Raw genomic sequence first — 16547 nt, 5'->3', positions numbered from 1 at the left:
AAGCTGGCCTTGTAGATTAAGTTAGGATTAAATGTCAGGATTCAAAGGAGCACACAGATGCTTTGTAGAATTTTACTTTTTCCCACATGCATATGAAAGAAACTTCTTTGGGGATGAAGTCAGAAAAGTCTAAGAACCTGAGCAGGGGAGCTGATGGGACGGCCCTGTCTAGTGTACCAGCAGCAGGAAGGGGACCAGTGCCGGTGTGTTGAGAGGGAGGTGTGAGCCGGGCACAGACCACCGGGGCCCCGCCCTGCTGCAGGCCTCTCTGGTCGCCCAGAACATTCTGCTGCTGCTTGGACAGTGTTGGGTTAACATTTAAATTTCCATCGTCCAATGCCCTTTTTAAAATCAAATATCAACAGTAATTTGCTCATGCTGAACACACCACCCTGCCACTAACCAGAAGCTTCTACTCATTAGTCACATTTCATTCTTGTTTTCTTGAAAACATACTATGAGTTTTGAATGGAAATTTGGGGAATACCCTAAGTTTAATCGGCTGAAGTGGAGCCCTTGAGAGCTTTGAAGCAGGGCAATCACTGAAGTCATCGAAACCTCTGGTTGCTTTTGAGATCTTTGTCCTTTGTGCCATGTGGGTTCACTTGGGTGGGCCTGGATATAGATGTACGGGTTTTTTTAGTCTCTCCAATTTTCAAATTTATTTCTTTTATTCAGTTTTGGAAAATGCCTGATTATCACCTAAGAATTAGTCTTCTACTTTCTCCTACGTCTTCTCCTGAACTCTGAGTACGAATATGACTCTTCTTCCCCCCACATGCACCACCTAAACTCTAAAGGACCCCATGAAACTTGCAACCAAGGGAGCAATGGGCAGCAGCAGCTCCTCCCAGGCTGTGGCCCTGAACCTGAACCTGTGGCCAAGGCCTTCTTTCCTGTGGCTTTTCAGTAAGCTAACAGCAGACCCGCCTTGGCTCACTTTTGTCCCATAAGTTTCTGGAGAGCCAAAGCGGCCCACCTGGGCTGTCTCCTGTTGCTTGTTCTATCCTAAGACTTTCCTCGTTTCACTGCTCCCGGTTTTAATAAACATCCTCTCACAATCAACCAGACTTGTGTTGTGAAATCTTTGCTGCACAAAGTCAGGATCCCACACACCAGTGACCTGCTCCGGGCCCAGTCCCTTTCAGGTGACAGTCACACAAGGCAACACCTACTAGCCAGTTCTGGCTGAGGCAGGTCATCAAGAAGACCTTGAATAGATGAAGATCTAATACATGCATACATATGTACACACACACGCATACTGAACAAAACTTTCATGCCATAAGAAACACAAATCATGTAACCTGCTGCTGCAGAAAGTAGCTGCTAAAAGTCAGTCCTAAGCTGCAGGGACTTCAAAACTGAAAGGGAATGCTTCGCTAGTTGCAAAATGATCATTTCATAGCCGGGGACTTGGAAAAGATCCTAATTCTATCTCCACTAAAGGCAACTGGATGAGCAGGCGATTAACAGGAGGCTCAGTTTCGGTGCGTGTGCCCAACAGGAAACATTCATATTTTAAGCCTTAAAGAAAAAATTACCCTCACCGAGATATAGTCAATAGATAATTAGGCTAATGCAGTACTTCAGGGTGGGGCAGAAGTAGGTTTACAGTCATGAGTATAGGAAGCAGAGTTTATTCTTGTATTATTATTTATTAACTATTGTATTTGTTTGTATTACAACTGTAAACCTTCTCTTGCCTACCCCTGTCTTTCAGTGGCTTGCTTTTTCAGTTAAAACTATGAACATTCATGGCAGAGGATACTGCTTTTTTTTTAACCAAAAAAACCCATAGTATTGTCCTATATGCATGTACAATAACTTATTTAACCATTCTACAATTTTTGAACTTTTAAGTTGTTTCTAATATCTCGTGATTAAAAACTATGTTCATGAAAATCTTTACCTATATTTTTGTGTGGGTATATAGTTTTATCAGATACTCCTAAGCGACTCTTTTGGACCAAAGGGTTTACATATTACAAATCTGTAATTTAATAAAGTAAGTACATAATGTAATAAGTCACAATTAAAAGTTAATCTAGTTTAATTCCCAAAAAAGTGAAACAATTTAGATTCCCACCAGCAGTGTCTGGAGAGGGCCCTTTTTCTCACACTCTGACTAACACAGTATTGTATCAGTTTTTTAGCTTATAGTTAATTTGGAGACAAAAATATTAGCAGTCAACCACTAACAAGCAGTGAGAAAAAATGGAAATACTAAAATCAGACAAAACAATTCAAGGCCCAAGGGAGGTTTAATGGTTTTATTTTATTTTAATAGGCCACCCTCTACCAAGAAAATTAAAGAACCATAAGCCTTCATGTATTATAATTGTAAAATTGCTAATGGCAATTTCATATGGTTTAATCTAATTAGTTACATTGCTTCGATACACATAATGCAAAGATTCAGAAATACAAGGGTAAATTGCTAGATCTGGACTTATAGAAATCTTTAAAACATTTTTCCAAAGGTGGGCAGATCAGGAAGAATAACTAAGGATAAAGAGGATTTGAATAACATACTTAACAAGCTTGACCTACTAATTATATGTAAGCAACAGAGTGTCGATTTCTTTGCACATTCCCATGGGATATTTAATACCTACCAGGGCATACATGGGCATCTTAGATTTACTAAAAACCTATGTTTTCTGGAAATAGTGATTTACAACAGTTTAGGTTATATGCTAGGGAAAAAATGTTCTTAATAGAAGTAAATGAGGAAAGGCAAGGTGTTTGTTTAATCAAGTTTTACAGAAGGAAAAGCCAGCTTCAAGGAAGACTGCCTTGCCGTCCTGCTTGGCTTCAGTGGGGACCGCTGCAGACTCCGCTGCTGTAGCCTACAGTCCCTTCTGTCTCTTCAGCACTCTTCTGTTTCTGGGTTAAGGAGCTCAGGCTTCTCAGACGTGGCTTCAGGAACACAAGCCCCTAATCTCTGAGTGTAAGAAGGCTTGGAACTCTGGAGGGGCGGGCGTGAGCGGTGGAGAAACTGTCTTCTGTAGTTGGGCCTGAGTGTGGGGTTGGTACCCAGCTAGGCACCCCACCCCCCTTTCAAATCCTCCTGCAGGCCTGATCTGACTGAGGTCAAGGGGTGTCTACTGCCCTGAGGCAGGGAGCCCTGATGCATGGCCAGGGCAGTGGGTGTCGCATTGCCTCTTTGGGAGAAGGTGTGTCAGATGACGCCTACAATTCATTTCTTGGACTCCAGATCGGGGAAGAAATTAATTTAAGCCTGGGATTCCTCAGCCAACTCTGAAAACAGGATGTGGACTATACCCATATGTTAAAGTGGTTCCTGCCTCGTGTTTCACAGGGAAAAATACCGAAGAAGGTAAGAGCTTTCTTTCTAGCCTAAAGTACAGAAATGGATGAGACCACGGAAGCAACACACATATTTTCACACAGGAAATAAATGCAGGCTTGGTTTGGGGGCAGAGGTCAGAGCGGACGCCTTTGTTATCTCACTGAGTTACCCAGAAAGGGGGGGGGGGCCTCTGCTGTGTGTTCCATTTGAGTCCTGGGTAATGAATATTCCTTCTGTTTGGGAGGTTCACTTAGTGGGCAGATAAACAATTACCTATGTTATTTAATGGTGATGTACAACATGGACGATGCTGAGTCCAGTCCTGGAGGGCCGAGGAGTCTCAGCCATGCAGCACCGACCCGCTGGCTGCCTGAGAGGCCGGCTCCGCAAAGGACTCGGGGAAGCGGCTGCTCATCACCAAAATGTGCTGAACGATTCAACCATCGATTCAACCATTGGAGGCGACATCAAGCTAATTGTTTATGTTTGATCTTTGTCTTGACACGTATTTTCTTTCTCTTTTCTATTCCTTCTTCTTAATGACTTCTAAAACATCCTCAGCTGGTCTGACACAACGTCACTATCTTCTCTTACAGAAGCCAAATGCGATAGCTANTTTCACAGAGAAAAATACCGAAGAAGGTAAGAGCTTTCTTTCTAGCCTAAAGTACAGAAATGGATGAGACCACGGAAGCAACACACGTATTTTCACACAGGAAATAAATGCAGGCTTGGTTTGGGGGCAGAGGTCAGAGCGGACGCCTTTGTTATCTCACTGAGTTACCCAGAAAGGGGGGGGGGCCTCTGCTGTGTGTTCCATTTGAGTCCTGGGTAATGAATATTCCTTCTGTTTGGGGGGTTCACTTAGTGGGCAGATAAACAATTACCTATGTTATTTAATGGTGATGTCCAACATGGACGATGCTGAGTCGGGTCCTGGAGGGCCGAGGAGTCTCAGCCATGCAGCGCCGACCCGCTGGCTGCCTGAGAGGCAGGCTCCGCAAAGGACTTGGGGAAGCGGCTGCTCATCACCAAAATGTGCTGAACGATTCAACCATTGATTCAACCATTGGAGGCGACATCAAGCTAATTGTTTATGTTTGATCTTTGTCTTGACACGTATTTTCTTTCTCTTTTCTATTCCTTCTTCTTAATGACTTCTAAAACATCCTCAGCTGGTCTGACACAACGTCACTATCTTCTCTTACAGAAGCCAAATGCGATAGCTAGTTAGTGAGAGTCACTTTCTCATTTTTCCTCATATATATAAACACTTTTGAAACATGCAGTTTACTAATTTTTAACTATAGAAGTTGTCATAGAATCGTTTAAGTTAAAAATGAAACTTCCCTACCTAACCACATTCTCCAGAGGTAATAATCACTGTTAACAGGTGCGTGCTCTTTGAGTGTACTCCGATTGCCTTATTTCTTGTATGGGTGAGATCACATTAAGTACTGTTCGCCGTTGCCTTTCTTCATGTGACAATATATCTTGGAAATATTTTGTGCTGTTACATGTAGGCTTGCCTTCTTCTTTGTCGTGGTTGGTCATGGCTAAAGGCTATTCTACTTTTTTTAAATGTACCATGACGTATTTTGTCAACTCTGTACTGACAAATACTTAAGAATCTTTTTATTTTGGGAGAAGACAATTTTAAAGAAACTTCTGAAAGCTCCTTTATGGTTTTCATGACAATGACAAACATTTGCGAAGTACTCCTTGTGTATAGCCTCATCCCACCCTCATAGCACCCCGGCAGTGGAATGACCCTGATCCACACACAACAGAGATCCAGGTGGGGCCCACGGATCCCCTCAGCGGGGATCCCACACACCTGGGCCAGTGTAGTGATGGCTGGGTGCCCCTCCCCATGATCTGTGAAAGCACATCTCATTTGTTCCTGGGGACCCAGAGTCAGTTACAACTGGATATGCTGCCTGGTGGGATACTTTATTTCTTTCACTCCTAGAGGTCACTTTACAATTTGTATTGGTTACTTTAATTTTTTTACTTTCTCATTTTATAGCCATGTTATACATATTTCTGCTTTCAAAAGTCTTTTTAATAGGGTAGGTGATTTAACGAGGTTGTCTCATCCTACCACCGTGGTTGAATTTATAAATGCATAAGAAACAAGGCATTTGAAGGGCAAAAGAGAACTTAGGTAATGACAACAATCTCTGACCCAGCCATAATCAGTATCCATCACATTGGTTTATGCTTGTCTTAGCTCAGGCTGCTGTAACAAAATGCCACAGACCAGGTGGCTTAGACAACAGACATTTATTTCTCAAAGTTCTGGTGCCAGTAGCTTTGGTTCCTGGTGAGAGCCCTCTTCCTGTCTTGCAGACAGCTACCTTCCCACTAGGTCTCCACACGGCAAACAGGAAGAGCCCCGGTCTCTCCCTAGTCCCATCATGGGGGCTCCACCTTCATCACCTCATCCAAACCTAATCACCCCCCAAAGGTCCCACCTCCACACACCACCACATTGGAGGTTAGGACATCAACATGTGCGTTAAGGGGGACACATTCAGTTCATAGCAATGCTGAGTTAGATAGCATGTCTTTTACTGCCTCCTAAATTTGAGCCAGGGAGAGACATGTTTTTGAATGTTGATATTTTAAAATACATGTGATATGAGATTCAGTCCATCAACATATGTTGAAATTCTACTGTATACTGAGAGCACTTTAAATATATTACTTATTATTCTCAGTGATATATACATGACAAAACAGTCTATGAGAGGTTAAATGGCCAAGATCTAGGAAGAAGCTGACCTAGATCAGCTTCCATGGGGTGGAATTCTCCACCCTATCTGTACACTTCCAAAATCCAAATGTTGCACTATACAAGGTGGCTCTGTAGGCAGTTTAATAATTACCAAAGCAATTTTGAGTCATTGGCGGGCTGGGCCATTGCTGATATTCCTTCCAGCTCTAAAATGGTGTGGGATTTGGTTCATGATGGCTCCTCACTTTACCTCATGCTCAGTTTCTGCTTACATGATATCTCTTACAGCTGGGGAGCATTTTGCTAAAAAAGAAAAGAAATTGTAGTCTTCTTTCCTTTGACTATTTTTAAAAATCAATCAACAAAAGTAAGATGAGCCTTTCGTTTGGATTTGCAAGGGAAAAGATAACAACTCGTTGACAATTCCCGATATAATAACCTCCACAAATAGAGGAAGGCGAGTGAGGCAGAAGGGAGGAAGGGGAAAAATACAGAAATAGAATCCACTGTTGACACTGTCAGTACATCTCACACTGCTTCCTGAAGAAGAGCTAAAGATTCATCTTTTGTGTGTAAAAATAAATACTCGTACGGCATGACGTTAATTCAGTTAGTATTTATTGAGTCCCTATTGTGTGTCAGGCACCATGCTAAGTCCTGGATATAAAAATGGTGAATTTGCTTATACATGGTGTTTGCTGTCGAGGAACTCACGGTCTAATGGTAGAAAGACATGAATGAAAACTTTAATATGGTTATTGCTGTGATGGAGGTGTGAGTAGGATGCTCAGGAGCTAATGGGGAGGGGGATTGGTATGTCAAACTGGCTTCCTTAAGAAAGGTGATGCCTAAGCTCAGCCTTAAGAACTGAGTAGATTTAACCAACTTAGGAGGAATGGCATAGGAAGAATATTCTAGGTGAGAGCAAAAACACAAAGGTCACTGGAGGTCAAAGAGCAGTTTAGAAAAAGTTGAGGAGAAAGATGAGGCTGGAAAAGTAGGCTTTTGAGAAAATGAGTTTTATTTGCAATACATGGAATTCAAGGCACTCCAGCGAAAGCTTAGCAGGAAGCTGGGTATATGGGGCTGATGTTTAGGGGTGGCCTGGAATAAGGTATAGATTTGAGAGGTGGGAATTGATAGCTGAAAATGTGAGGTATTTAAACCATCCAGGGAGTTTGTACAGAGTGAGAAATGTTGTTTGAGACCAGAATACAAATAAAAATCAACATTTGATGAATAGACAGAGAAAAATGAGCTCAATAAGGAGAAAGAATAAACAGTCATAGAGACAAGAGTAAATAAGAGAGAGTCTGGCCTCATGGAAGCCAGAGACTAAGGAGTAGAATTATAATCAAGGGGTGACTTGAGGCAGATGAGCTTACTGTTGTGGCAAAGTAAGGAATGAAAAGATGAAGGCACTGGAGACATCAGCATTAAAGGTTCTGATGAACAATGAGGAGGTAAAAAGTGGCCTTAATTGGAATTAAGGAGCCCTGGCTGGTGTAGCTCAGTGGATTGAGCATGGGCCTGCGAACCAGACGATCATGGTTCGATTCCCAGTCAGGGCACATGCCTGGGTTGCAGGACAGTTCCCGGCAGGGGATGCACAAGAGGCAACCATACATTGATATTTCTCTCTGTCTCTCTCCCCTTCCCCTCTAAACATAAATAAATAAAATCTTTAAAAAAAGAGGAATTAAGGAGAAAATGTGTAGTCTATTTCTGGAGGAGAAGAACAGAGAGGCTGGATTACATCTGGAAAGACATGGGAGGTCAAAGGGTGATTGGTGATGACAATGATTTGATACTATTATNTGAGGCAGATGAGCTTACTGTTGTGGCAAAGTAAGGAATGAAAAGATGAAGGCACTGGAGACATCAGCATTAAAGGTTCTGATGAACAGTGAGGGGGTAAAAAGTGGCCTTAATTGGAATTAAGGAGCCCTGGCTGGTGTAGCTCAGTGGATTGAGCACGGGCCTGCGAACCAGACGATCATGGTTCGATTCCCAGTCAGGGCACATGCCTGGGTTGCAGGCCAGTTCCCGGCAGGGGATGCACAAGAGGCAACCATACATTGATATTTCTCTCCGTCTCTCTTCCCTTCCCCTCTAAACATAAATAAATAAAATCTTTTTAAAAAGAGGAATTAAGGAGAAAATATGTAGTCTATTTCTGGAGGAGAAGAACAGAGAGGCTGGATTACATCTGGAAAGACATGGGAGGTCAAAGGGTGATTGGTGATGACAATGATTTGATGCTATGATGATGGTGATGATGATGATAAATTAATTTGAGCAGAGAAGAAACTTCAGTATGTTTCTAGATGTAAGGGAAAAGCTAGTAGAAAGGTTGAAAACATAGGAGAGAAACGTGATCACAAATGGAGGGAATTTTCAGGGAGGAGCACCTTGTGCACTGAGATTGGAGAGGTGGTAGTCTCAAAATCTTCAAGATGTGGGACACAGGGTTCATAGACAATTTGTTCAACCTGAACTAATACTCTGTCTGAATCTCCCTATTGCAGATTCCCCCTTCCTTCTATCAGCAAACAGTTCTCTTTCCCTTGGACCTGCTGTCTGTGTTCCGAAGAAATAGTGTTCTTATACCATGGGAAGTGGTACCTCAACCCAACATCATTTTGCTTTCCAGAATGCAGAGAAAGGTATGTGTTTCCCACCCCCCAAAGTAGTTCTGGGTACCCCAAAGCTCATGTTGCATCAGGAGAGACTTGTCAGGGTAGAAGCAAGAAACCATTATATTTCTCCTTAAGCAACTCTTAAAAATAAACCCTCACCCAAAGATATTTTTATTGATTTTAGAGAGAGAGGAAGGGAGAGAGAGACAGATGGAAAATTTCATGTGAGAGAGAAACAACAATTGGTTGCCTTCTGTACACACCCCACCAGGATCGAACCCACAGCCTAGGTGTGTGTCCTGATGGCGGATTGGCCTGCAACCTTTTGGTGTACAGGATGATGCTCCAACCAACTGAGCCACCCAGCCAGGGCATTCTCCTTACACAACTCTTGAAAATCAGCACCTTCTCATGTTGTGGCCAGCAGAAATGTTCAGCTGAGTATCTCAGGACTTGGTGAAGTATGTTGGACAGAAGTAAAATTTACTCGATGGGTCAGTGCTTAAGCATCAGGTGAAAGAGGCTGAGCCAGCAAAGGGGGCCCAGGAGAGGCGGCCAGGGGTGTGGGAGGAAGCAAAGGAGGTGGGGACAACACCCTGTTTGTGGGTCTAGCACATCTCTGTAAGCCAGCGGCTTCCTTGTTTTCTAGTTTGGCAATATGTCCCAGGCTCGTCTCGCTTTTTTGGCCCCAGACCAGGAATAGGGTGTAGGATATTCATTGCTGCCAGGTTGGGTATTCTTTCTACATTATTTTAGTGAACAGATGCAGAAAATATGTATTATTTATTAAAAAATAATGAAAGAAGTCATCATGGCCAATTTGTATTTAGGATAACAATATTTTTACTTAACAACCTTGATATTATATCTCTGTCTCTTTTCTCTTTATCCCTAATGACATCACTATAGAGTTATTTAATATATCCCATAATATATACCTAATAGTTTCAGAATAAGGATAACGACACTATTTTGTAAGCAATATGATCACTGAGAACTCTAAGATATCTTTGCAGTGCTTTTGTTTTTTGGCTCTATTTACCAGGGGTGGACAAAGTGCTGAACTTCCCAGCCATTTGAAATTACTGCTTTCTGTGTAGCGATGCCACCAACTTACACATGGTTATAGTCACTTGTTTAACTTTCACTTTTTAAAGATTTTATTTATTTATCTTTAAAGGGGAAGGGAAGGAGAGAGGGAGAGAAATATCAATGTATGGTTGCCTCTGGTGTATCTCCTGCTGGGAACTGGCCTGCAACCCAGGCATGTGCCCTGACTGGGAATCGAACCGCGATCGTCTGGTTCGCAGACCTGTGCTCAATCCATTTAGCTACACCAGCCAGGGCTAACTTTCACTTTTGATTTTAAGAGACTGATATTTTTCACATTGATTTAGGTTTGTTTTATAATTTTGTAAACCATTTATACAATTCCTGTCCCAGTTATCTATTGCTGCATAACAAACTATTCCAAAACTTAGTGGTTTAAGACAAGCATTTTATTATACTCATGATTTGGTGGGTCAGAAAGTTGCAAAGGACCCAGCCAGGTGGTTTGTCCCTGATCCTCAGGGCAGCTCGGGCTGGAGGTGCTTCTTCTAAGACAGCTAGCTGTTCATGCAGTACCTGATGCCTTGGTGCCCTTTGGCTTTTCTCTCCCCAGTGGTTGTCTTGTTCTTAATGTGTGGTTTTAACAACAAGGTGTATTTGTAACTTGTACCCCAGAATTTAGTCTATACCAGGCCAGGGCAAGAGGAGCCCAAGTGTATTGTCCTGAGCTGTGGGGAAAGGATCTGAAACCATCCTGTACCTCAAAGTACCCACCTCAGTCAAAGATAACCCAGGCTCCAGAGTGAGAACCAGAAGGGAGAATAAAGAGGGAGAAAGAGGCATTACCTGCTCCCCTTGCTCTAAGCAGCCGAAGCAGGTCATAGGATACAAGTATGAGGTCTGTCTGGAGAAAAGTGCCGCTATTGTTAATATAACAAGAATGGTTAGCACTACATCAATATAACCTGGTAGCCAAAGGAGAGTGGACCGTAATGTGCATGTGTGAACAATGCAACTGTAAGTGGGGGCAGTAGATGCTGTTGAGCAAGTACATGTACTGTGTGGCTGTCACATTCAAAATGACTGAGCGAGTAGAGCAACAAATCCGCATCAAATTTTGCGTTAAGCTTGAACTTTCCTCTGAGGAATGTACTCGGATGACTGAGAAGGCTTTCAGGGATGATGCAATGGGTGCAGTGCAAATAAAAGTGTGGCAGAAACACTTCAAAGATGGTCGAGAATCTGTTGAAAGTGATCCATGTTCTGGAAGGCCTGCAACAAGCAGAACACTGAGAATGTTGAACGTGGACAGGCTGCAATCGACAAAGATCGGAGACCAACAGTATGAGAACTAGAAGCTGATCTGTGGATTCCAAAAACAACTGCATCTGAGATTTTGATGCAAGATTTTGGTCTGAACCATGTCATGGCAAAATTCATTCAGTGGCTTCTGCTACCAGAGCAGAAGCAACATGGTGCTACAGTTGCTAATGACTTGATTCAAACCACTACCAATGAACCAGGTTTCCTCGAGAAGGTCATATCCAGAAATGAATTGTGGGTTTACAGCTATGACCTGGAAATAAAGGTCCAGTTGTCCCAAGGGAAGTCGCCTGGTTCTCCATGCCTGGAGAAGGCGCAGCAAAGTCACAGCAAGATCAAGACCATCTTAACTCTGTTTTATGACTGGGGAGGTATTGTTCATTATGAGTATACCCCTCCCAGCCAAACAATTAGTAAGGAGCACTACCTCAATGTTCTTCATCAATTGAGAGATGCAATACGATGAAAACGACCACAGCTATGGCCTACTGGTGATTGGCAGCTTCATCCTGATAACGTGCCTGCTCATGCATCACATCTCATGCAGAGTTTTTGGTGAAAGATTGAATCACCCAGGTAACTCAGCTCCCCTACAGCCCAGATTTAGCACCCGATGACTTCTGGCTCTTCCCAAAACTGAAACTGCCTCTGAAAGGGAAAAGATTTCATACTGTCAATGAGATTTGGGAATATACAAAGAGGTAGCTGATAGCGATTCCAACAAAGGATTTTCCAGACTGTTTGAACAGTGGAAGAGATGCTGGGAGAACTGTGTGAGGTCCCAAGGTGCATGCTTTGAAGGGAACTGAGGTGTCATTGTCCTATGTAGAATGTTTCTTGTATCTTCTATCTTTTTCAGTAAAGGTCTCCATTTTTCCGAGTGTGTGGTTGGGAACTTTCTGGACAGATTTTCGGTGTCTCGTTGACAGCACTTGCCTTGAAGTGCTTGAGGCAAGGTGATCGCAAGCCCCATTTCAGGGAACCTTGGGGGCCATGATATTCCTGTGCTGTTTGCCCCTTAGCGCAAATAAGAATAGCGTGTGGAGCTTATTCAACACGCAAATTTCTGGGTTCCCTGTGGAGATTCTGATGCTATGAGTGTAGGGCAATGTCCAGACTCTGTGTGTTTTTGTGTGTTTCCCACGAGTTCCTAAAGGGCCTGCTGCACTTACCTCGGGCACTTCTTTCCTTCTTCTGAACGTGGGTTTACAGCCTCATCACTTACTATTTAGTAAGTGCCTTTGAGAAATAGGTACAGTAAGGCATCTTCTTCTCTCATAGGAAATCAAATTCAGCTTCGCTTGATATCCTTCCAGGTTCTTTTTTCCCCCTCCACCGTCATCTTTCTTAAGGAAATCAGCAAGAGCTGTATTAGCTCTCTAGTGAAAGTTAAATGTATTAAATTGGTGTCTACTGTTCACGAGGATGACCGAGGGAAGCTGCAGGCCTGCCTTTGTAAGCCAGCTTTACCTGCGAATGCTTCATCCATCACCCGTGACACATCCAGGCCTGGAGCTGAAGGAGAATCTAGTCCTAAATGTGGACAGCTGTCCTCCTCCCTGAACCACAGGCCCTAAAGCCCACGTGGAGAGTTAAACGTACTCATGCCACGCTGCAGTAACAGTCACCTAGCGCAGCTCCTGGGAAAGGGAGAGGCCCGAAGGCCGCCTGTGCATCTGGCAGTCGACACAGTCACGGAAGTATCGCGAGGGGGTGCTTCGAGCCCGAAGGGTGGTCAGTTATGGGGAGGGCCAGCGCAGAGGCCCGCAAGTGCTCATCACCGCCTGCCATTTCAGTGTGTAGTCATTTGTGTGGTTTTTGTTTTCTGTTTTCCCCGGTCATCATCCAGTTCATCACCTTTTCCAGATGAGGACATTGAGGCCCATGAAGGTGACTCACCTGAGGCCACAAAGCTGGTCATGGCCATTTCAGGCCCAGAACCCAGATCTCCTGACAGCCAGTCTGTTGTTACAAATCAAAGTGTCCTCCACATCCAGCCACTGCATTATGCCTCCCTTCAAGGATGCTGCGTCCTTGCAGTGCCCCCCACCTCCGGTTATCCTTCTCAGAATCCTGACAGTGCAGCCTTTTCATCTTTACACACATGAATGTTTTCATTAGAAAATGGGAACTCCCATAACCCTCCAGTGGTATGAATATAACCAAGGGGTAAAAATGGCGTTCCCACCAGGTGGTGTGGATGGCATGAATGGGGCAAGAGCCCCCCAACCAGTGGGAAGGCAAGTCCTTCTTACCTGCAGCAACAAGCAGTACTTCCCCCACTATCGGGTCCTCACATTACAGTGGAGAGGTGCCCCCACCTCCCCCCAGGCCCAGGGAACCCCAGCTCACAGGCTTGCTTCTTCATCCATATCACAGCCTTCAAGGCAGCAGCCCTGATCCAGAGGTGGTACCGGCGCTACATGGCACGCCTGGAGATGAGGCGGCAGTGCACCTGGAGCATCTTCCAGTCCATAGAGTATGCTGGGCAGCAAGACCAGGTCAAGGTGCGCTAGGATGTGGCGGGGGGGTGGGGGGCAGCCTCCAGCTCTGCCTCGCAGCCCCTGGGCAACAAGGAGGTGCAGCCAATCTGGACCACTCCTGGGTTCTCTTCTCACTCACCTCTAAAGCCTGGTCTCCTTGGGTTCTTCTGCAGCTCCACGATTTCTTCAGCTACCTGGTGGATCACTTCACCCCCAGCAGTCACAACGAGAGTGAGTATGAGCTTCCACATGGCACGTCCCCCTGTCTCAGGGTCAGAGATCTAGGGGGAGATGGACAATGCACACGGAGTGAAAAAAGCATGCATCTGGTGACAGCCAGGAGGACAATGAGCAAGGAGGGCAATAAACAAACAGCAGAGTGGACTTGTAACATAGGTTCTTCCAGAAGCACACCTGGAGATGACTTTGAGTGCAAGGAGTTTATTTGTTAAATACAGAAAATGAGTAGGGGGAGGGGAAGGAGTGGGGAGGGAGTGGGAAGGGATTCAGGGAAGGGAAGGCAGCCAAGAAAGGGTGGTCTACTAAGTCAGCAACTCAGTGTGCATGGCAAGTGGTGCAAAACACGCTCCTCGGAACACTCCCACCTGAAGGCTGAGCGGACCACAGCCTATATGGCAGTTCCTGAAAGCCCTTGGTTGAAGCTGCTGAGAGGGTCAGGCAGGAAGGGCTGTTAATTCCAAAGCATTTCGGGCCTGCCAAGCAGGGCTCTCTGTGGATCCAGAAAATCCCTGAGGCTAGAAATGCAGGGCCCGGCAGTTAGAAATTGCCTGAAAGATCCGAGGCCTCTGCCCCTTCGCCCTGACTACCTGTGAGCCTTTCTCCCACCCAGGCCTTTCCCTTTCTTTTTAATAAACCCAGGCCCCTAAATTTCCATCCTTTCTAAGTCTAACTAATCTCAGTCTTTTAAAACAAAGGTACAATGGAGATGACATAAGACAGAACCTTTGCCTCCTGCCCATCCTAACTTGTGGTCGCTTTTCCCTTTTCTTTCTCCGCTCCTTTCCTGGAGCTGATGCCAGGCTGGTCCTCATACTGTCGTTTTATTCAACATCTGTTTGTAATAAGGTTGATGAGATTTTGTAGGAACTTAACTCTTGCTTATGTCAATTAGCCTACAGTAAAAAACTGGTTTTGTTCTATGATGTTTTACTTAAAGTCACTGACTGGTTGACAACATTAAGTGAGGACTTACTGTACAGTCCGGGGAAAGACTACTCTGTGTTGCCTGTGGACTCACCACATGTCTGATCGTCAGCTGGTCCCCCTTTCTGTCCCGACTAGGGGACTTCCTGAACCGCATGTTCATAGAGGAAAGCGTCCCCCAGGACTCTAAGATGGAGAACTCCAGTGACTATGAGTCCATAGAGGTGCCAGACAATTACACGGGGCCACGCCTCTCCTTCCCACTCCTTCCTGACCATGCAACTGCCTTGGTGGAAGCCTTCAGACTGAAACAGGTAAGCTCACCTGGGAACCTGAGTCATGCCGCACCCCATGTCATGAGCAGATGGAGAGCAGACCAGCGCAGAAGGAATGGCCAGAGCTCTAGGGTGTTTGTGTCACGGGCCCACTAGGGAAGTTCTCCTTCCCCTTTGCTTAGCCAGACCCTGTGATCACTCACCGGTTCCTGTGCACCAATCTCCTAATCACGTGATCTTTCTTGGTTCATTCATCCCACAGATAATTGCTGAGCTCCTCTACCTGCCGGCACTGCTCCAGGCACTGGGGATACAGCAGTGAACGAGACAAGCAGAGCCCTGCCTTCATGGGGCTGGGTTTCTAGTGGGGAGACAGACAGATAATAAATAATGATAAACGAGTAAATTCTGTTTTCATTCTCTCCATTCACAACAAACCCCTGCAAATAGCCAGACCCTCCCTGGTTAGAATAGTTTATTTATTAATACTTGACCAGGCCCCAAGTAAATTATGTATATTATAGAAAGTGGTAAGAGCTATGCAAAAGAATAAACTAAATTCTAGGTGGGAGAGATGGCCATTATATAGAGTAGTCTGGAAAGGCGTCAGGAAAAGGTAATTTCCGGGCAAAGGTGGAAGGTGGTGAGGGTGTGCGCCATGTGGACCTCTGGGGAAAAGCACTCCAGGCCGAGGGAGCAAATGGGGAGGCCCCGAGGCAGGACCTGCCTGGACTGCTTGGGGACCTTGGGAAGGCCACTGTGGCTGGAGAGGAGGGAGCCAGGGAAGGAGTATTAGGAGATGGAGGCCAAGAGGAAAGGGGGCAAACTTTTACTCTCCTGAAAGAGATGGGGAGGCACTGAGCACAGGAGAGCTACCATCTGGCTTGCTTTTTAAAGTAAGCATTCCATTTGCTTAACAGAGTATAGGGAGCAAGGGCGGAAGCAGGGAGAACAGCCAAGAGACTGAGACAGTCCAGGAGAAAGATGGCAGTGGCTTCAAACGCCGCTGGTAGAGGCCGGGGGGGGGGGGGGGGTATGGTCAGATTCTGGCTCCTGGCCGGGTTCCAATCTGTCCCCTCTTTCATCTGAATTAATTCACTGCAGGAGGAGTCAGGGTGGTTTTCCCAGTGATGCCAGCGTCACACAGTACACGCAGCACATATACACTCACTCAAGCTTTGTTGAGCAACATAGAGCCGTGCACAGAGCAGAGTGAGGAAATTGGTTCAGTATTTGGGTGACAGTGGAAAACAGAAACAAGGGTAGAGGCTGGGTGAAAGAGAAAATGTTTGTGCACAGGGTCCTGGGGGCAGTTTACTAGGGCCGGTTTGGGGGCTCTGGGTGACTCCTTCAGGAGTATCAGTGCTCTTTTCTTCCCTCCCTCCCTCCTCTTCCTCCTAGTAGCAGCTACATGCTCGCTACGTCTTGAATCTTTTGCACGAAACCAGAAGATACCTGGTACAACGGCCAAACATCAACCGGGTCTCGACCTGTTACAGCGAGGAGATCACAGTGTGTGGTAAGAGTTAGTCTGAAATGGTTTTATGTGCTAGACCC

The 16547-nt window shown here is 45.1% G+C and overlaps 1 protein-coding gene across 9 annotated transcripts in view; it reads left to right on the top strand.

The window, feature by feature from the left end:
- The first annotated feature begins 2112 nt into the window (after positions 1 to 2112).
- The window catches only part of PPEF2 (protein phosphatase with EF-hand domain 2), a 30246-nt gene continuing 15811 nt past the window's right edge, over positions 2113 to 16547 (top strand). The window contains exons 1-5 of one of the 9 annotated variants that reach the window (XM_037050963.1): positions 2113 to 3343; positions 8585 to 8722; positions 13725 to 13782; positions 14854 to 15029; positions 16395 to 16509. In XM_037050963.1, the coding sequence (XP_036906858.1) occupies positions 3293 to 3343; positions 8585 to 8722; positions 13725 to 13782; positions 14854 to 15029; positions 16395 to 16509 (538 nt within the window). In that variant the 5' untranslated portion in view covers positions 2113 to 3292. Of the gene's footprint in view, positions 3344 to 8584; positions 8723 to 8961; positions 8986 to 13447; positions 13576 to 13724; positions 13783 to 14853; positions 15030 to 16394; positions 16510 to 16547 lie in introns of those variants that run through there. The other 8 variants (XM_037050959.1, XM_037050962.1, XM_037050956.1 and 5 more) reach the window with 8 other exon arrangements.

Source organism: Sturnira hondurensis, unplaced genomic scaffold (assembly GCF_014824575.4).
Source record: "Sturnira hondurensis isolate 20B ecotype Veracruz unplaced genomic scaffold, ASM1482457v3 Scaffold0007036, whole genome shotgun sequence".
NCBI lineage: Eukaryota > Metazoa > Chordata > Mammalia > Chiroptera > Phyllostomidae > Sturnira > Sturnira hondurensis.
The sequence above is the reverse complement of the archived record's forward strand: the minus strand, read 5'-3'. Positions and strand labels throughout refer to the sequence as shown.